This window comes from Colias eurytheme, chromosome 18 (assembly GCF_061535395.1).
Source record: "Colias eurytheme isolate Ceu_HAF_F1 chromosome 18, ilColEury1 Martin Lab GWU primary, whole genome shotgun sequence".
Classification (NCBI taxonomy): Eukaryota; Metazoa; Arthropoda; class Insecta; order Lepidoptera; family Pieridae; genus Colias; species Colias eurytheme.
This window is the reverse complement of record NC_142997.1, coordinates 9,866,263-9,887,174: the sequence shown is the minus strand read 5'-3', so window position 1 is coordinate 9,887,174 and position 20,912 is coordinate 9,866,263. Positions and strand designations below refer to the sequence as shown.

Below are 20,912 nucleotides of genomic sequence, written 5' to 3'. Positions count from 1 at the left end.
GAACTATTATTTACCTATTTTAAGAAATATTTTTTAATGCAGGAAATATTATTTGACATTTTCAAATGAATCAGAAAAATCTATTTTTCCAAACAGTAGGTAGTTTTCGAATTATTTCTATTCTCCTTATTTCTAATTCTACCTACCTATTATGTTGATAAGTGGGTATGAATGTTTCTTTAGTGTAATAGGATGTGATTATTTTAAAAAATAACCTATTATTATCAAGTATCAACAATCATATAAAAAATATTATGATTGAAAAACCTATTCAAATTTTAAAAGGTAGGTAAATAAATGGTAATTTATTAGATAAAACTAAGTTAAAGAGTTAAAAAACGACACATAATATTGTTAGCCGTTAGGTAATAAATTATGAAAAATATTCCTACCTGTAGATAGGTATATCCATTAGAATACATAACACTTTTATCCGTAGGTAAGTTAAGTTGAAGTTGTACCGTTTGGTTAGGTAGAGTTTAAAGTTAAACAGATGTAGAGTCGCCTTATTTACTGTTATTTAATTATGTAAAATATTAACTAGGTCCGTAATATTTATGTATTCCGAAATAATAAAAAAAATAGGTACCTAATACCTAATATTTGTATTAATGTTGATTGAAAAACTGCACTGTTTATTTGTTTAAATTAAAAATATAAATAATAAAATAAAAAGAAAATAATAATTTAGATTTATAATGAAAACCTACGCTTTTAAGTTTTAATAATATAAACTGGAATCCATAAATTAATAATATGAATGGATGATACATACATAATATTCATTTAGGTTCATTAGGTAGGCGGTACTGGTTGGGGTATTCCAAGGGTGCGTCCTAAGTCCCTTACTATTCCTTATCTATCACGTTAATATTTTGTTTACGTTGTCGCTTCGAGTGGCATTCCCTAACAATACGTAACGCGAAACATTCAAGTCCAAGTCCGCACGTAACGAGCAGCGAGCACATCGTTGACCTCACATCACATCGCATCATCACTTGACCGATCACAATATATAGCGCTGCACAAACAAACGTCACCAACTATATCCTTCGACTAGGCGCGCTCGAGTGCTCTCGAGACCTTCGGCCCACTCGAAAAATCAGCGGGTGGAGGGCGCCCCACTCCGAATCGATCTACGCACCTGTACGGGGACGGCGGGTTATTCGCCAACTCCAACTTGCGGTACTCCTCGATCGGCGACAGGATGTCGGTCACGGAGAACGGGGTGGAATGCTGCAGCTGGAGCTGGGACAGGTTCTGCTGCAGCAGCGCCGACTTGGGCGACAAGCTCATCGCCAGCTCGGCCGCGCTCAGCTCCGGCAGCGCCTCCGCCGGACACGGCGAGTAGCCGCCGCCCTCCGCGGACATCCGATCGACACTCGACGCCACTCGACGGCTCAGCCTCTAGTGGCTCTCGGGGCGAGAGTGGCGCCGGAGCCCCTGGCGCGGGCCGCGGCCACTCAGCGGGCCCCGCCCGGCGCGCCGCGCGCCGCCCCGTGGCGGGGAGCGCGCGCCCATTGGCCGGGCGCTGGGCGCAGGGCGGCGCGCGGCACCGGGCCGCAGCGGCAGTGCGCGCCGGCCGCGTGGTGGGGGCGCCGCGCGCCGCTGCGACCCGCTGCTCGGAGCCCCGCGCTGTAGGCCCCGCGCGCTAATTATACCGACTGCGGTGTTTCATGTGAACTTTTGTTGCTATTTCGGTTTCTGACAATGAAAATCGAGTTCGTATAGGCGTGCAGGGAATATAGGACGTTGTTATTGTGATTATGGTAATTAATGTATACAGTGATATTACAATTTTCTGTGTTTTTGTGTTGGAGCTCTATCACGGACATAACTTAGTAATTATTGATATTGATATGACACGAATACGTATTATAATAAGTATCTTATATATACCTAATAGCTAATGTTTGGTTTTTCGATATCATGTAGGTACTTAACTACCTACCTATGTATAATGTAAGTAGGCAGGTAACGACTTATTTACTTATTTCAGTTAGTTTTCTGTGATGTATCTAAATAAGTACCTAAGTAGGTAAATAAAGTTAAATGATCAATTTAGGTATATAAATCTACTTACATAGACAACTTTCGGTGTAAATTATTTGATTTGTTCAATTCTTTGATAGGTAGGTACCTATCTACCTACCTATTTAAAAAAATGTTGTTAGTTGGAAATGTGAATTGGACAAATGCAATATTGCAAGTGTGTGTTTTATCACAAACAATTAAGTGATCTCTACCAGGCAACTAACGCGAAATTATTTTGGTTCATTCTTCATTGAACTGACAATAATAAAATAATAAAAACTAATATGTAAATAGTGTAGAGGCAACTGCAGTAAGTTTTACACTAGGTAGGTAGATACCTACTTACTTAGATTTTGTATTAAAATTGGAATTGTGTTTGTGATTAAGTAGGTAGGTATGTTTTTTTTTAATAATTGTATCTATAGCGTGTAGTAAAACCAAATTAATAATTAATATATATCCAAATTAGGTGCCTACGACCTACCTATAGTACTGCTAGCTGCATAGGTACTTATTTGGCAGAAATCAAGGGTTTTAGGAACTAATATTTTATCTAATGGGTACCTACTTATATTTAGGTAAGTATTTGTTACTTAGCGATGAAATTGCAATGCATTGTAATTTAGAAATTAAAGATTTTTAACGGATTTTAAACGCGATTTATTCATTATACATATATTATTTTCCGGACGTTTCGAACACTTTACAGCGAGCGTGGTCACGGGCAGACTGAAAAGAGCGTGGTCACGGACAGGCTGCAAAGTGTTCGAAACGTCGGGAAAATAACATAATGAATAAATCGCGTTTAAAATCCGTTAAAAATCTTTAATTTCTAAATATAAATAGGTATAGGTAATAGGTAGGTACTCGCGTAAAATCTAACACTAGAAAATACTATGCATTGTAATATTGAGTAGGTATCTACTTATTAGGTAAATGAAATGATAATTTATTTGTAGGGAATAAACTTTCATAATTCACGGGCATCACCTAAAAAAGTGTAGTTTCTTCTTTGTTGTCCGTCTGTCTGTCTGTCACGACCCTTTTTCTGAACGCGTGGAGATATCAAGCTGAAATTTAAATTGAATACTCAAGTCTACGGTCCCTTGAAGTTATGAAAAAAAACAAATTTATAAGCCAACGCAATCAAAAGAAACAGAAGTTTATGCTTCAAATTTTCGAAAATTTTGACATTCGCAAAACCTACTGGGTAGACACTCACACTCCCACAACATAATAAAAAATATAAAATAATTTAAATCATTATTACGTAGGTATGTTAAATTTTATACCTAGATACCAATGCTTAGCAAAAAAAAGTCGTGTAGACCTACCTAGAATGAAAATGTTTGTAGGTACTAAGGTGCCTAACTAAATAGGTATAAGAAATGTTTGTGTGTAATGTAAGTTTCAAATAATAAAAAAATAGGTAGGTATTATTGTCTAATGTATTTTATACCTACCTACCTAGGTAATAGTAGCTAGGTACCTACTTACAGAGGTATAAGTAGGTATAATGTATATTAATTAATTAATTATGTAACGTTAATCGTACCTACTTTATTCTTTAATTATACCTACCTACTGTGTCTGAGAGGAAATGCGGTCAAATACACTTTTGTTGGTCTTTATAAAACTACTAAGTACCTACTCCATGTACTCACGCTCGATATAGATAGGTAGTGTTTTCAGTTTTGTCCATGCAAACGCTCTCGTGTATTTTCTCCCTGGATCATACCTAATTGATTTATACTAAAATTTAAAATACCTATTTATTAAAACTTAAAAGCATTGATTTTTTGCAAAAGAGTCTTTGTTTTCCTGACTTTTTGCTTAGGCTTTTCAGACGGCATCTCTTTTTGTCCTTGCCAAATGTGAGCGTTTATTTGCGAGTGAGAGCCATAGTTTTTCAATTGCCTCATTTTCAAAAGTGTTTCCGACCGCATTTCTTCCATCTGCCGGTGTAAAGAACCGTCAAAATAGATCAGTCTAAGTGCAGACAATATTTTTAATAATATTTGTTTTCTTAGTTACAGTAGGTACCTACAGCATACTAACTTAATTTTATTCAGATATCTATTATGTACAAAATTGTACAGTAGTGTAGGTGTAGGTGATAAGACGACCCCCCAACGGTCCAGGCCTTGTCGCGGCGGAGGGGCTCAGTAGCTCAGAGTTATGGCCCTCTGAGTGAAGCGAAATTGGACCAGCGATGGGGCTGAACGGCTGGTTTAGAGTCGGGGAGATTCGACCGGCCCGACGGCCAGGGCTAGGTGTGGCCCAGCGGCCGCTGTGTGCGGCGTGGGATGGCGGCCAGAGGTCGTGGCTTGGCGGACCCCGTGTCCACTAGGCAAAGGTGGCGCTGAACGGCAGTTGGGGTTGGAAAGCCTCGACTGACCCAACGGCAGAGGTCCTGTTTGTGGGCCAGAGAGGAGCCGGCTTTTATGCGGCGGTGGATGGCGGCCAGAGGTCGCGGCGCGGCGGGCTCGCTGGTTTAGCAAGCCACGCCGTGCAGCGGAGGGCGGGATCCCGACGCGTCATTGTGATGACGCGCGGAGACTCCTGCAGAGAGGTGTGGGGCGGCGGCCGCTGTAAAACGGCCGTCTCTATAAAAGTGCGCCGGAGGGTCCCCCGACGTGTATTTCACACATCGGAGGACCTTCCGGCGTGCACCCTCCGGCCGGACGGTGATGGGGTCGGGGGTTCGGGGGAACGCGGATGATGGAGCGGGGAAAGATCCATTGTCTGCGCGTTGGTGGCGTAAGCCTTCGTTCCAGCAGCCGCCAGCGAGGGGGGTTCTAGTGGTGGGCCTGGAAACGGGCATCTGCTGGGCGGGACACGCGGTAGAGTCGTAACCGTTCCCGCAGTTCCGTCCAAAGCAAAGCGATGGAACAGAGTAGGGTTTTAGTCGGTAGAAATCCGACATAACCACGGCTCCATCCCCGGGAGCCGGGGGTATCTAAGAAGATTTCCCCACTTTAAAAAAAAAAAAAAAAAAAAAAGGTGATAAGACGAACTACCTATAATAATTATTGAAGACAGGCTAATCAGGGACTAAATATTTTTTTTTAATTTTTCCCATAACGACTAAATGTAGATAATATAGGTATCACAGGGATACATACTATAAATACATGCTAAAATATAATTACCATTTGACATTTTATGGTTATTCATTCACTGCAACACTGAGTAATCTTGCAGAGAGAAGTGTGGCAACGCCGCTCTGTTATTTTGTAGAGCGTGGAGTACCTAGTAGTACTATAATAATATTATTATCTAGTTAATTATAATTACTATGTACAGTGTACTAGAGTAGAGAAGAGAGAACTTCTATCTATTGGATGTTTTGTATAAAATCATGAAAATTTCAAATTAATGTTTTCTGGCTATGTTACTACTAATGGAATATTTTTAATTAATTTTAGTCTACACTAGGAACATCATTAAACAATATGTATAAGTAAGTAGTTTTATACCTATTATAGGTAGGATCTACCTATAATTGTCGTTTACACTTAGTTTAGGTAAGTTTGTAAATATCAATAAAGGAAAGTTACATTTTACAATTTAAAGACTTTTTTAACAACGCCAACGCCTATACCCACAAAGTCTGAAAAAATAATAAATCTAACGCGGAATAGCCAATGCAAAAAGTCTTTAATTTCTTCTGCATAGCTTATTTTGAACATGTTATAAAATTAAAACATTTTCTCTACCAGTTTGTTTCATTTCCCTCTGCTATCTCCTAAATGACTTTCCTCTCAAGTTTCAACCACAAATAATATTGCAATACTGTGTTTCAACATCCTACTTCCTACTGTGCTACTAATAGGTATCTTACTACTATTATAAATGCGAAAGTTTGTGGGGATGTGTATTGTGTTTGTTACTCTTTCACGTAAATACTACTACCTAAACCGATTACAATGAAATTTATTTTTGAAATTTAGCACACATATATAGAGAGTAACACATAGGATAGGTTTTATCCCGGAAATCCCACACGAACGGGAACTATGCGGGCTTTTCTTATCGCGGGCAGAAAGCTAGTACATACTTACATAATATTATATGAATGAAATACATTTTGGAATCGATTATTAGTTCGATTCCTGGTGAACACAAAATATCAAAAGTGGCAGAGTAGGTACATAAAAAAGGGCAAATGGCTTGGATAGGCACTTACTTAGTGCAGCATAGAGAAACCGATCAATAAAATTACCTATAATATTGGGCCGTGCCCCGCGCGCAGGGCCCCGTCCAGTAGCCACGTGGCGGCGTGGCACAGCTCGTGCGATGTTAACACACGAGCACAACACAGCACACTCACCACTTGTCCCACAGCGGGCCGTGCCCCGCGCGCAGGGCCCCGTCCATAACCCCCATAAATATTAATATTTATATATACCTATATGTAGGTATACTAGCTACCCGCCCCGGCTTCGCACGTCTGTAATGCTGATGTACCAACATATAAACCGAGTAGGTAGGTATAGACATAGACAGACAAAGACATACTTACGTACCTAGGTAGGTAGGTAGGTATATACTTATTTTGACATCGGAATAAAAATAATGAAGAAAAATAAATTAAATAATAATATTATTATACTATTACTCTGGTAAATTATTAAAGATCAATAATCATATACAAGTACCTAATATAAAAAAATCAGTTTGCTTATAAATTAAAAATGCAAATCGCATCGCATCCAATTTATAATATTAGTTGGATGCACCCTAGATACTATATTTATTTATCCTACTAACACCGACTAATAATAATATACTACTTAATATACAACTATTAATATTATAAATGCGAAGGTTTGTGAGGATGAGTGCATGTTTTTTACTCTTTCACGCAAATACTACAGAACCAATTAGGTAGAATGAAATTTGGTATGAAGGTAGCTGATGACCCAGAATAAGACATAGGCTATTTTTTTTCCGAAATTTAAGGGAACTATACGGGTTTTTCTTTCAAAAGGCGGCCGAAGCGGCTGCGCCGAGGCAAGGGCGGGCGGAAATCCATAAAAAAAATATAAAAAATACTATCTGTTTGTGGTCGCTCTCGTCTATTTTACTTTTTTTTCATCATTATCGTTTCTGAAACTCGAAAATAACTGGACCGATTTGGCTAACTTTGATATTTAAATATTTTTGGAAGAGAAGGTAAAACTTTATACGGTGTGAAACGTAGATAATTAATAAAATAAGGTACTAAATACAGAATACTTCCACAACAAAAAGGTCGTAATCGTAAAAAACCATAAAAAACATTTTCAGTGTCCCCATCTATGATTTATTATACGTAATTTACAGAGACATCTATGGAAAAAGACACAAAATATTACCAATCATGGTGAACAAAATATTTAACACACGATTGAATAAAGCGACATCTATTATGTTATATTTACACCAAGATTTACACTAACATGATTAATTATTTTTTATCTGTCTAATATCTCAATAGTCTATGCCCTATGGTTCTATTTTCGCGGTATGCTTTTGAATTCTGAATTTTCTAATACGTATATGATTATGTATAGGTATATTTTTGTATTTAATTTCGGTCGAATTTAAACGTGAAAAAATAAATCATCAAGCTTTCATAGAAACGTGATGATTAAAATAATATTTTTTGAAGCTCTTGCCATTTAAAAATTACAATTATTTAGTGTGTTCATCTGCTGGGAGCTGGCCACATTCTCGCTGTCTCCGATTCAGCAAGTATGTTAATGTCATTTTTTTTATTTAATGTAATAATAAATCGGCAGTTATCTAGCGCGCGTTAACGTATTTTATAATAATTTGAATATTAAATATCAGTTATATACGTCTAACATTAACGATGAGGGTGACGCACAGTTATAACCTAGTCGTTTGCATAACGTAACATCGAAAGGTTCCCGATGGTCAAGAAGACGATGGTTCTGAGTACGGAGTGGGCGCAGGTTGAAGTGGTTGAGTTAACGAATGACGGCAACGGTCTCGGCTTCAACTTGGTGGGCGGTCGGAGCACCGGCGTCGTGATAAAGTACGTGCTTCCCGGTGGGATCGCTGATAAGGATGGTCGGCTTCAGAGCGGCGATCATGTATTACAAGTTGGTTCAGTGAACTTACGAGGCTTCACATCTGAGCAAGTGGCTGCTGTACTTCGCCAAGCTGGGCCCACAGTACGGTTACTAGTCGCGCGACCTGCCGACCCTGCCACCGCTTTACGAGCTCCGATTCCTGGAACTGCGCTCGTCCCAACGAAACTTCTCGCTGATCCAGAGCTCTTGGATCGTCATTTAATTGAAACGGGATATAGTGCAGTGTATGATTTGTCTCAGTGCTATAGTGAATACATAAATGGACAAAATGGTGAGGTGGAGAATGTTATAGCCGCAGTCAGTATTATCGGAGAGAATCCACAGCAACTAGCTGACCATCCAATCATAATTGATGCAGTGTCACCAGCTATCACAATCACAGAGCCAGTGGAGCTTCCAGTGTTACCTGAAGTGGAAACTGTTCATGTAGATTTAAATAAAAATGTGTATGGTCTGGGTATCACTGTAGCGGGCTATGTTTGTGAAAAGGAGGAATTGTCAGGCATTTTTGTTAAAAGTATTATAGAAGGTAGCAGTGCAGAACAAAGTGGTAAAATAAAAATTAACGATAGGATAATTGAAGTTGATGGTATATCATTAACTGAAAAGAGCAATCCTCAGGCTGTGGAGATATTAAGGAATACAGGGATATCTGTACATCTTGTTTTAGAAAGGTACTTAAGAGGTCCAAAGTTTGAGCATCTCCAACTGGCAATATTTAATGAGGATCGTCCTGCGTCACCTACACCCTCAACTACAACCCTCACATGGTTCCCAGTGCCTTCCCAAGCTGAAAACAGTGTAACAGAAATAGAACCAGAACCTGAATCAAATACAACAATAGATTCTAGTGTTTTAGAAGTTGGTGAAGATAAAGAGCCCACACAGGAAGAGTTAGACAAACGCCTTGATGAAATACTCAGTGTAGACACTGAAGAGATAAAGAAACGGTGGGAGACGGAAATCGGCCCAGAAAAGGAGATTTTAATAGCTGATGTCAATAAGCTATCAGGTTTGGGTATCAGTCTAGAAGGAACAGTAGATGTGGAAGGTGGTTTAGAAGTTCGTCCTCATCACTACATCCGTTCTGTACTTCCAGAGGGTCCAGTGGGACAACAAGGCACATTTCTTGCCGGTGATGAGTTATTAGAAGTTAATGAATACAGGTTGCATGGTCTCACTCATACTGAAGTAGTCAATATATTGAAACAATTACCAAATCGCGTGCGTTTAGTTTGCGCTCGCAGCAACGTGGACAGTGGCCCGAGACCAGTAATCAACTTGGCACAAGATAGAGAGGGCTTTGAAGCAAGAAAGATCATTTCTGGAAGCTTAAATAACTTGACAACACTTGTGAAAGCACAATCAGATACCTCCATAAATACTTCTAGTACTGCAACATTGACAAACCAATCAGGCTTGTCCAAGAAGTCGAAATCTCTTGAGTGTGTCTCTGGACTGGCCATGTGGCAGAGTAGAGAAGATATAATAGAACTTTTTAAAGGCGATCAGGGCCTGGGTTTTTCCATCCTGGATTACCAAGACCCGACCGATCCAAATGGAACTGTGATAGTCGTTAGAAGCCTTGTTCCTGGAGGAGTGGCCGAAAAAAACGGTGAAATATCACCAGGAGACAGAGTGATGTCTGTTAATGGTGTGAGTATTAAGAATGCAACGTTGGACCAAGCCGTGCAAGCTTTAAAAGGAGCACCGAGAGGGATGGTTCGTGTGGGCATAGCGAGGCCATTGCCTTCCCACGAGCCCACTAAGTCAAAAAGTACAACAAACCTAACAGAAAAACCTAGTTAATCTCTGTAAAGAAATCCACTGTGGTAGAACTAGTCAAATAACCATATCTACTTTACGCTTAGCTAAGCATTTACCTTGCGTTTAGAACGCGTTAAGATCTGCTAGATTGTCACAATATATCACACAACTCTGGAAGTAACAATATATTATTACTTAAATCACTTTAAAGTTTTTGAAAAGTATTTATTTTCTAACTCATAATAAGAAATATTATGATTTTTTTTTTCAATCATATTTATTGTACTTTGAGGTCACAATTTTAAGTGCTTATAATTGATATATCAAAACCTAGATATCTATAATACAATAATAACCTACGCTTTATTAGGTATTTAATAATAAATTTAGGTCACTCATCCTTTTATAATGCACAATTTTAACGCATAATGTAAAAAAGAATTTTACCTCTAGATATGTTTATGTAGATTTTAATACAATCTCTTATTTATAAAGAATAATTAATTCATAGACATGGTAACAATAAATTTACTCTAGCATACATTTTGGATATCAGTTAAATTTCATTAAGAAGTGTCTTGACTCAAACTAAAATATATCTAGATGTAATAATAATGTAACTAACTACACTGAGAACACCACTTTGCATTAAGATAAGATCTAAAATGTTAAAAAATAGGTTTTAAAAGCTATTTTTAATGAGTATAGACATTAGAAACTTTACACTATGAGCTGTGTATTAAATATGCAATTATTGTCCTTTTATAATTATTATATCCTTGTTAAAAATGCAATACCTCTGTTGTATAAATAAATAAATTGATCCATTCTAAGTGAATCATATAAAATTGTATTATTTTATAAGATTTGGAATCTTATAAGATACCTACAATTTTATAAGGTGAAATATTATTTGATAATTTCCAGTTGTAACTATGTTTTGTATTTTTATTCTGAGACACTGAACCGGCTTGGTTGGTAGAGGCCCTGCCTTCAAAGCCAGAGGTTGTGGGTTTGATTCCCACCCGGGGCAAATATTTGTGTGATGAACATAGATGTTGGCTCTATGTCTGGGTGTTAGAAGTATTTATTTAAAATTATATATGTATGTTTATTAGCCATCTGGTTTCCATAACACAAGCGAAAGCTTAGTATGGGATCAGATCGTGCTGTGTGTGAAAATTGTCCTGAAATATTTATTCTTGTTTATTATTACTTAATACTTTTCAAAAGAATTTAGTATTTATTTCAACCAATAAGAACAGTAATTGCATTTTTATGCTCAGTATTTAGACACTAGAACCAACCTTGTAGACATTAACCTAAGGGAGCAATTATGTGAATTCTTTTAAATTTTACTAAGGATAGTGTTATCCAACGAAATTTTAACTTTGTAAGTAATTTGAGCCTTATGGTGGTGGGGCCTAATCCCATGTTTGAAATATTTAAATATATTAATTCACTATGTAACAGTATATTTGGGACCCTTAAATCTTACTGAAGAAGGCTTTATGTTCCTAGTGATTTTCTTAAATTGCATGGTAAATTGGAATGTGAGATTTTAAATGAATGTTTCAAAATTAATTGTCTATGTATTTGAAGAGTCAGGGCCCAGATGTATTAATTAAAAGCTTTCAACCATTGAAAATAAGTATTGTTTGTGATTTTAAAGTATTGTTAATGCATTGGGATGAGATAACTCAAACAAACGAAATACTGCAGATTAAACTAATGTTTAATAAAATGACAATATAAATAGATTTAGACACGGATATTATTTGTAGGTAAAGTATTTTTAAATCATCACAATGTCTGACCTAAATTAAGTTAACTGTTTTTTTCAAACCAACATCAAAAAATTTGATAACATGCACCAAACAAATGTGTATTTTTGTTTTTTTAGTGATATATTTTAAAAAATGGTCCGTTTCCAGATTCTAGATATTATGTTCTGTTTAGCTGATCAGTCAGTCAAAATGAAAAATAGTGTATGAATATATACATAAAATAGACTATCAGCAAGTAATGAAATCAGCCTATATATTGTAATTTGTAAATAATTTGCCCTCATCCCTATGTACTTTGTCGCCCACTCACACATGTGCATTTAACATGTAAAAAAATTGTGCACAAATCTTAGCGAGGCACATGTGATATTGAACAATTTATATAAGTATTTATTGTATTATAAATTTCCAACATTGGACATAAAACCAGATTGCATTTAAAATAAAGATCTGATAAATACTTTTTTATTTCAGAACTGACTTCAGAAAAGTTATGGTTTTGATTTATTTAAAGTATTATTATTAATTTAAATTTGTGAGCTAGACTTGAGTCTATGTAAATCCGCGCCAATAAATAATTGAATTGTAGCAGCGAATGCATGCCATCTCTTTTGCACCATAAAGATCACTTGAATGCTATCTCACTCCCACACATAAGGCATCGATGAGCGCTGATTTTAATTCAATATTTATTGGCGTTGCGTTTCAACATGATAAATACATAAAATAAAAAAATAACCATAGATTAAGGATTGGTCTCCGCGCGCGCGCAACGACTAGATACCGCCTCACCTAAAAACAATAGCTCCGTGAGTGCGGCAACTCAGTTCTGTAGTGTGTGTAAGGCAATTTGTAAGGACGCTAGTGTGTGTGAAGAATTGTACTGCCAGCTACATAAATTTTACCTCATAAATGGGTAATGGGCTGAAGTTTGAAAAATATTTTTTTTTCATCTTGGCCTTGCCGGGAATCGAACCCATGAACATGCGACTCAAATCCACTTGCGATGCCACAAAGGTTGTTTAAAACTTAAAAGTAAACAGCGGTAATAAAAAAAATAACATATGAGTCAGTTAAACATGGTTAAACAGAAATAAATTATTGTTATAATTATCCTTTTTTATATATGCGTTAGTAATAGTATTGAAAAAAACATTATGAAAAGTTCAAATTATTGCTAAAAGATTTCCTTAACCATGTGTATTTTTTGGGATATGCAGTACGGCAACACTGAATGGCGTCGTATTTTCGTAAACAACATTTTTAAAGTACAGGTGAAATTTCGAATAATACGATTATTCCTGATCGTACGTGATCCCAGTGTCTCACTTATTTTTTGTTATATTTTTTTTAAACAGTTTTATGGCACAAACAGGCATTTTACTTCGGGTTTTGTCCAAAATCTTCAAAAACTATCGGTATGCCCTCTCCACACAATGCTTGTGACACGACTGGCTCGGGTACGCCGAATTCGGCGTACTAAAAGTTGCCGCATTTTTCAAGTACGCAAGCGGCATCTAGTCGTAGCGCGCGCGCGGAGACCAATCCATAATCTAAGAAAATAACATATTATATGCTAATAATAATTGTATTTGTTCAAATATATTTCATAATTTTTTTTTTGAAATATTGAACTTATTGGATTATTCTTGCCAGGTTCCACTAATTATAGTGCCTATTGTAAAACTTGTAATTTTTTATCTAATAAAATAATTAAATGAACTGAAAGAATATAGAGGAAATATGTGACATTTCTTTTTCCATCTGTTCATAAACATTTTTTTATACATAATATAAACTGTATAATTGATGAGCTAATATTTCAATTTCTTTTCAACTTTATAAAATCAGATTATATTTATATTTATTTACTATATAAAATATAACATAAACGAATATTCATGCTTATTTGTATTTTCACATATTTCTACAACGGAATTCAAAGGGTCGTCTAAATAATTTAGCGCGCACTGTAAATGTAATATCACAAACCTTACATAATGAAAATGTAAACATAAAACAGAAATATAAATATTTAAAATTAATCCATGAATTTTTTATTCAATTTGTAATATTCCTCGGCAAATTTTTTAGTAATGATGAACATGTTCACTAACATAAAAATGTGTATCTTATACCTTTACCTTAATAATGCTGCCTTCCTTATGCTATATTGTGTGAGAACTGATTTGAAGAATGTAGGTACTGTGGCTTTTCCGTATCTAAAATTTGGAAAAGGTCGACTGTAAATTCACTTGCAATACCTACTTAAAGTAGGTATTTAATACTGAAATTATCAGTAACATATGAATGGATAAAATGTTTAATCCGAATGGATAAAATGTCTAATCCTAGGTGCTCTAACTACGAAGGTTGTAAGCCTAGAGTGAGGTAACATGGGTAAGTTGAATCACATCAAACTTTAAAGCAAGGTAAACTTTGAGCAGTAGGACCTTTCATTTTTATTTAGATATCTGCTGTCAGACAAAAAATGTGGATAGTAACTACTTAGTTTCTTATATTATTTATATAAATATTACTATTTATTTGCCACATGGTAAGAAGTACGTTTATTTAAAAAAATACTGATGGTGTAGAGACTTACGCATGAATACAAAAAAGCATCTATTACTGAATTATCAACATCGGTTGTGTTTATAAATATAAAAGTAGAAAATAGAAACGACGGCTCTATCAATACCTAACTTTGTTTTCCAGGATGTGGATGCCCAACTTGCCCCTGACCATACTAACCGGAGTAGCAGCCGGCGCGGGCCTCCTCAGCTTATTCAAGTAAGTTTTTATACTAGGTATTCTACGCGAACCTTGATTTTTTTTAAATAAGTATATTTGAATATTGAAGGACCCAAAATTAATATGTCATGAAGAGAAATACCAATAATCTTCGGTATTACAAAAAGTGGGACGAAAATAGTTTTTGTTTTGGATTCAACTTTTGCCGAAGTTCTTAAATATCATTTTTAATTAAAATAAACACCTAACCATTACATTAAAAAATGTACTTAAATACAGAGACTTGTATGGCGGAAAAGCGTATATAAAGGAGGCATCTGCGGATGGAAAGACGATCATAGTCACAGGCGCTACGAGTGGGATCGGACAGGAAACCACGTGGGAGTTCGCTAAACGTGGTGCTAAGGTAGGAATTATTATTTATTTTTATAATTTCGCAGGTCGTTTCATAAAATTCCTTATTTTGGACTCTGAAACATTTTTAAATGTGTGATTTTTGATAACTGGCTATCTAAAAACTTCCTATTCATAAAGCAATTCTACACATCTCTAAAACCTTATTAATCTTTACTTTTTCTAAATCTTCTATTGAATTTTTTATCAAGTAATATGACTTCATAAGTACGAATATTAAACTACCCCACTATTCTCACTTTCAATAAATCTTTTGTATCTTAAAAACAAAATATAGGTGTTCATGGCATGCCGTGACATGGTCAAGTGCGAGGAAGTAAGAAAGGACATAGTTCTGGAGACCGGCAATAAGTATGTGTACTGCCGGCCGTGTGATCTCGCTGATAATGCGTCTATTAGGAAGTTTGTGGAGAGGTAAGGTGGACTATAAATAAAAAGAATTCTAGTTTTAAGGTTTTATTTTATAGAATGCCTGATCGTAGTGTGGTATTGGACAACCCAATCAGTATGATTGGGTTAAATGATAAGGTTTTCCTTTTTACTCCATATTGTTGGAAGAAGTTTAAAAGATCTGCCCTTTTCATCAGATTCTTCTTTGTAGATCACCACTTCAAAAATGCATAAATTTTCGAGGAGAACTCCTGTATCAGGATGAGCCCGCACTTTTCAGTAGCTTATGTGTATGATAAATTTGTAGGTTCAAATCAGAAGAGCCCCACGTGCACGTGCTAGTGAACAACGCGGCTGTGATGGAGCCCCCGCAGCGGGTCACGCGCGACGGCTACGAGACCCAGCTGGGGGTCAACCACATGGGGCACTTCCTGCTCACCCACCTGCTCATGGACACGCTCGAGGTGGGTCAGCTAACTCATGGGGCACTTCCTGCTCATGGACACGCTCGAGGTGGGTCAGCTAACTCATGGGGCACTTCCTGCTCACCCACCTGCTCATGGACACGCTCGAGGTGGGTCAGCTAACTCATGGGGCACTTCCTGCTCACCCACCTGCTCATGGACACGCTCGAGGTGGGTCAGCTAACTCATGGGGCACTTCCTGCTCACCCACCTGCTCATGGACACGCTCGAGGTGGGTCAGCTAACTCATGGGGCACTTCCTGCTCACCCACCTGCTCATGGACACGCTCGAGGTGGGTCAGCTAACTCATGGGGCACTTCCTGCTCACCCACCTGCTGATGGACACGCTCGAGGTGGGTCAGCTAACTCATGGGGCACTTCCTGCTCACCCACCTGCTGATGGACACGCTCGAGGTGGGTCAGCTAACTCATGGGGCACTTCCTGCTCACCCACCTGCTCATGGACACGCTCGAGGTGGGTCAGCTAACTCATGGGGCACTTCCTGCTCACCCACCTGCTCATGGACACGCTCGAGGTGGGTCAGCTAACTCACAGGAGACCCAAGTGTTAGTGGACATGGGAGCATTATCATCATCAGCCCATATACGTTCCCACTGCTGGGACACGTTCCTCCTATGAGGGTACATGCCATAATCCACCACGCTGGCCAAGTGCGGGTTGGCGGATGTCACATGTCGTCGAACTTTTGATTCTTCGTTTCGAGGTCTAACCCCTGAGCCAACCACTGCACCTGACATGGGAGCATACAACAAAAAGTTATTGTATTGATTTGTCAAAAGCCTTTTAGCAGATTCTTATTGCTGTTGAGGACCGCGACAAGACCACATTCTTCGTACTGGATCGTGGTACTTTGCGTTTTAATAGTGTACCGCTTTTTTAATAGTGTAATTAACGCGCCTGTTACTTAGCAAAGATTAGTAGATATGCTGTTAAGGGAGTTTGACCTGAAAATATTTACGTATTTAGACGATGTTATTGTTTCAAATGATTTTAATTTCCACGTATCTATTTTGTTACGCGTGTCAGACGCTGCCTTTAAAGCAATAAAATAGTACCTTACCTTTCCTGTTTCCTCTTGTCCTAATAACGATGAGAGAACATATTTCTACATTATGAGGAACTATAGAGAGTAGAACATGGCGAAAATAGTAAATGAAATATTACAAAAAAATTGACTAATAACATAAGATATTAACTTTGTATCCAGGCATCAGTCCCCAGCCGAGTTATAGTACTGACCTGCGTAGCACACGCTCGCGGTGACATCAACAAGGAAGACCTGAACTTCTCCAAGCAGTATGATGCAGCAGCTGCATATAATCAGAGCAAGCTGGCAAATGCGCTGTTTGCAAGAGAACTGGGGAGGAGGATGTTGGGTTTGTGTTTTAGATATTTTTTTCAGCTTTTTCGAAAATACCTTACGATATTATGTAGATCGTTTTGAAGCTTTACGATTATCAATACCAAAAGCCTTGCCTGCTCAAAGCTTTCTACTAAACTAAACATACTTCATAATCAAATTTTTATTTATTAATAAATCAATCTGTATACAAAAAAATCAAACTCTTTAGAACTTCCCTAATCTACATTAATTCCAACCCCAATTTCCTTTAAACCTGACTAACTTCTCATCTTGTCTTAAAATCTCCCTAATATAAAAATCACACAAAAACTGACATAACAGTGATCGTCACTCTTATAAAAACTAGCTTTCAAGCATTTACATAAATGAAATTTCCCTTTCCTTTGTTTTTCATATTCAAACTTAAATATAAATTTTTTCTTTCTTATTAAAAAAAAAAATAAATAAACCAATGTATACCATGTTCACTTGCAAATAAACGATTTATTTATTTATTTATTTAACCCAACAGAAAAAGACATAGCAGTAATAGCAGTGGACCCAGGGTTCGCAGACACGGAACTCTCCCGAAACCTGGCGATGCGCAAGAGCCTGACCCGCTTCGTGGTGTACCCGGTGTTCTGGCCCGTGATGAAGAAGCCCAGGGTTGCTGCGCAGACCGTGCTGCATGCTGCACTGGAACCAGCCCTGCAGAGGTGCAAGGGGGACTATTTTGTGTGAGTATTTTTGTGTTAGTGACCTTAGTTGTCATGAGTTGCCTTAATAGCTCAGGGTAATTAAAGAGCCCGTGATAAAGAAGACTATTTTGGCTGTGTCAACCATGAGTTCTTTCGCTAGTTCAGTAAATAGCCTTATAAGATGTATAATCTGAAGTAAAATAAAAAATAGCCCATGGTAGTAGACTGACCAGAAAAGGGGATTATTTTTTCAACAATATGCCGAGCACCTTGAAATGTAACTATGAACGCGCCTTAAGAAAAACCTATAATTTATCTGTACTAGCTGAAACTTGAAACCCGCTAATCAAGACTAATTTCGTCAAAATTGAAAAGTCAAAATTTCATACCGGTCCGATATTATTCGATCTTTTCGCTAAAACAACAATTAAAAAAAGACTTCCAAACACTTATTTATTATCTAGCTATAAATTTCATATAATCATTTTTATTGCAGTGACATGAAACCAGCGGAACTATCAGAAAAGGCACAAGACTACGAGTTAGCAATGTGGCTGTGGAAGGTCAGCGAGCGGTGGACCAGACTATATGAACATAAGGCTGATTTAAAGAAAGTTATGGCGGAATAAATATATGAATTATATGAAAATATAGCTTTTAATGTAAAGTGCTCGCATTTAGTTTTCGTTGTTTAGTGCTTAGTGTATTTATTTAGAATAAATAATTGATAAGATTTATGTGTCTCATTTTGAACCCTTCCTTATTTCTTAATTTTAAATAGTAGAAATGATGGAATGATTGTGCAAAACATTAGTATACATACAATACATATTAACTGACAAAAAAATTCAGTACCAGAAAGACTGAGATAAATTGTATTAGATTAGTAGTGTTTCGCAATTTTTAAGGGCCGTTCTAGTTAAACATGTTAAATAAGCTTGCGAAAAAAAACTATAGGTTTTTTTTTGTATTTTCAAAAGCATCATCTAACAACAACAAATTTCATAGATGGCCAAAACAAAATATTCATTACACCTAAACTTAGAGCCACCTAACCGTCAACGCATAACATGATGATAAAAATGCGTAAAAAGTAAAAACTCTAAAAATTAAAGTCTCACAAAACAATGACATTAGTTAAGCCGAAGCAAATTCTGTTAAATTGCGCTAAATCTAAAAAAAAAAACAAACAAAAAGAGTAAATCTTCAAACGAAAGATGGAACCGCCACCGAAAACGCGTGTTAAATTTTGAATGATGTGATGACTAGATGATTTTGGGTACAAGGCTCACCGTGGCCTTTAGCCATATACATAAAGAAATTCTACAGTCATATAGCATGCAGAGTAGACATAATATTAGGCGATTAACACACGGCACCGCGCACCGCGGCGGTTGGCAGTGAAGCCCTACGAGGAACGGACCGTTCGACCGCGCGGTCGGGCGGTGTATGTGTGTTTGGTATCAACGGATTTTAATAGAAGCCGATGCAACTTGAGAACCGCCTTATTATGTATGATTCCTCGCGGTTTTTAGAGAAATATCAAAAGTTGTCATTAAACTTAATGCGAATATTCAGGGTATCACAGTATCAGTCATGAACTTGAAGCATTGAATTTCTTTCCGATTCTTGGTGAATTTGACATTCTGAAATTAAGATAGGAAGTTGAAAAATTTATTTTCATAAACCTTCCAAAGTTTATCTACACGAATAACTCGAATTTGCATATTTTGTCGAAATCTTGTTTTTTTTTATAGATAGAGATAGCTCAGACAAAATATTATTACTTATGATGAATATGAAATACTTAGAAAGTTTTTTTGCTCATATTGTTTGCAGGCGAAACTAGTTGAGAAAAGCAAATTTTTAAGGCTAAACTAGTTGAGAAAAGCAAATTTTTAAGGCTAAGTAAAGTATAATAATGTATTCGGTTAATCAGGTTGGTTAGTTCTCAATGTTAGGTTAGCTAGATTTAATGAAGTTAGCGGTATTTCCGCTAAAATATTCTTAACACGTTCACTGCGGCACCTAAAATGCCAAACTTACCGTTGTTGCGGCATGTCTTCCATACTTCACATCGGCAAGTTCACCACTGTGCGTCATGAGCCATTTTTATCACATCGCACCTTCTGACTTTGAAGGTTAATAATTTCATGAAATTTCAAGATATTTCAAAAAATTTTTTTTCAGATAATAGTATATATAGTCTAGTATATACCGCATGAATAGCTTTTAGTTTGACCGATAGTTTAAAAGATATAAGGGAAAATGTAAACCCCTGATTTTGTGAAAAATTATTTGCCATCCCGCACTGCGTTGATACGGCATGTTTACAGTAATAGCGATGGGAAACACTGTAAAATAAAACATCGATATCGACATAAATCAATTTTGTATATTTCAGTCTGTTTGTTAACAGATAACGAGATCGTCGATACAAAAAAAAACACATATAAAACAAGGTACTTGATAGAGTACTATCAGGAAATTGTTCAGTAACTTTTGTTTTAATTTGTTCAGTAACTTTTGTTTTAATGTTTTATATTATTTTCACAACTGTCATCACATTTTTGCATTTATGCTACGAAATAAAAGAAAGTAAAAAAACTAAAGCCTTTAAGGTATCATTGTCATTTAAAAAAACTCAAAAGAAAAGTGCTTCGGTCCTGGTGCATCACTATGCGAGACTGACACGCGGCGCGCTCGCAGTACAGTGCGGCATGAGGTGCTTGTCCATGGCAAAATATTTGACATGCCGCACACAAAAGAAACGGTTTCTTTTCTATGCGTTGGTCCAATATTTTGCCATACGATTTTTAAACGAAATTGAGTCCTACTTCAAACTGTGATCACAAAAATATATTTGTCTTTTTTCTAGTCATTGATTAACATATAAAAAACCTCGCCGCACCACGGTGAAAACTGCGATTTTGGGCGCCGCACTGTGGTGTAGTCGCTGATGGCCCGATACTGGACATGCCGCAGTGAACGTGTTAAGTACTAAAATATTACAAAAGTTTTCAAACTTCGATCAAGTGAATGGTACATTGGGACGACAATAAATCTCATTTTGCAACATTGTCCGCAGTCCGGAACATTGTTAAAATTGCAATTAAATTATTTTTTCTTGTATGG

At 37.0% G+C, this 20,912-nt stretch overlaps 2 protein-coding genes across 3 annotated transcripts in view; one reads left to right on the top strand and one right to left on the bottom strand.

Moving 5' to 3' along the window:
• Positions 1 to 1,371, bottom strand: part of LOC149900891 (thyroid transcription factor 1-like) — a 42,925-nt gene extending 41,554 nt beyond the window's left edge. The window contains exon 1 of the mRNA XM_090112501.1: positions 1,145 to 1,371. Within this exon, the coding sequence (XP_089968627.1) occupies positions 1,145 to 1,371 (227 nt within the window). The remainder of the gene's footprint in view (positions 1 to 1,144) is intronic.
• Positions 1,372 to 7,687: 6,316 nt separating this feature from the next.
• On the top strand, positions 7,688 to 18,441 carry LOC149900890 (retinol dehydrogenase 13-like). 2 transcript variants are annotated; one of them, XM_090112271.1, is made up of 8 exons: positions 7,688 to 7,773; positions 14,411 to 14,485; positions 14,726 to 14,852; positions 15,138 to 15,274; positions 15,558 to 15,714; positions 16,945 to 17,113; positions 17,612 to 17,816; positions 18,274 to 18,441. In XM_090112271.1, the coding sequence occupies exons 2-8, from the start codon at positions 14,412 to 14,414 to the stop codon at positions 18,404 to 18,406; spliced, it is 1,002 nt and encodes a 333-aa protein (XP_089968397.1). In that variant the 5' UTR covers positions 7,688 to 7,773; position 14,411; the 3' UTR covers positions 18,407 to 18,441. The 2 variants fall into 2 exon arrangements, with proteins under 2 accessions (XP_089968397.1, XP_089968398.1); XM_090112272.1 differs by lacking the exon at positions 7,688 to 7,773 and adding an exon at positions 7,784 to 8,080.
• The last annotated feature ends 2,471 nt before the right edge of the window (positions 18,442 to 20,912 follow it).

Bases quoted from the DNA above. Each gene is read 5' to 3' on its own strand.
- LOC149900890 (XM_090112272.1), top strand. From the start codon at position 7,956: ATGGTCAAGAAGACGATGGTTCTGAGTACGGAGTGGGCGCAGGTTGAA. The intron at 14,486-14,725 runs GTAAGTTTTTAT...ACTTAAATACAG, and splicing joins GGCCTCCTCAGCTTATTCAA to AGACTTGTATGGCGGAAAAG. The intron at 17,817-18,273 runs GTGAGTATTTTT...TTTTTATTGCAG, and splicing joins TGCAAGGGGGACTATTTTGT to TGACATGAAACCAGCGGAAC.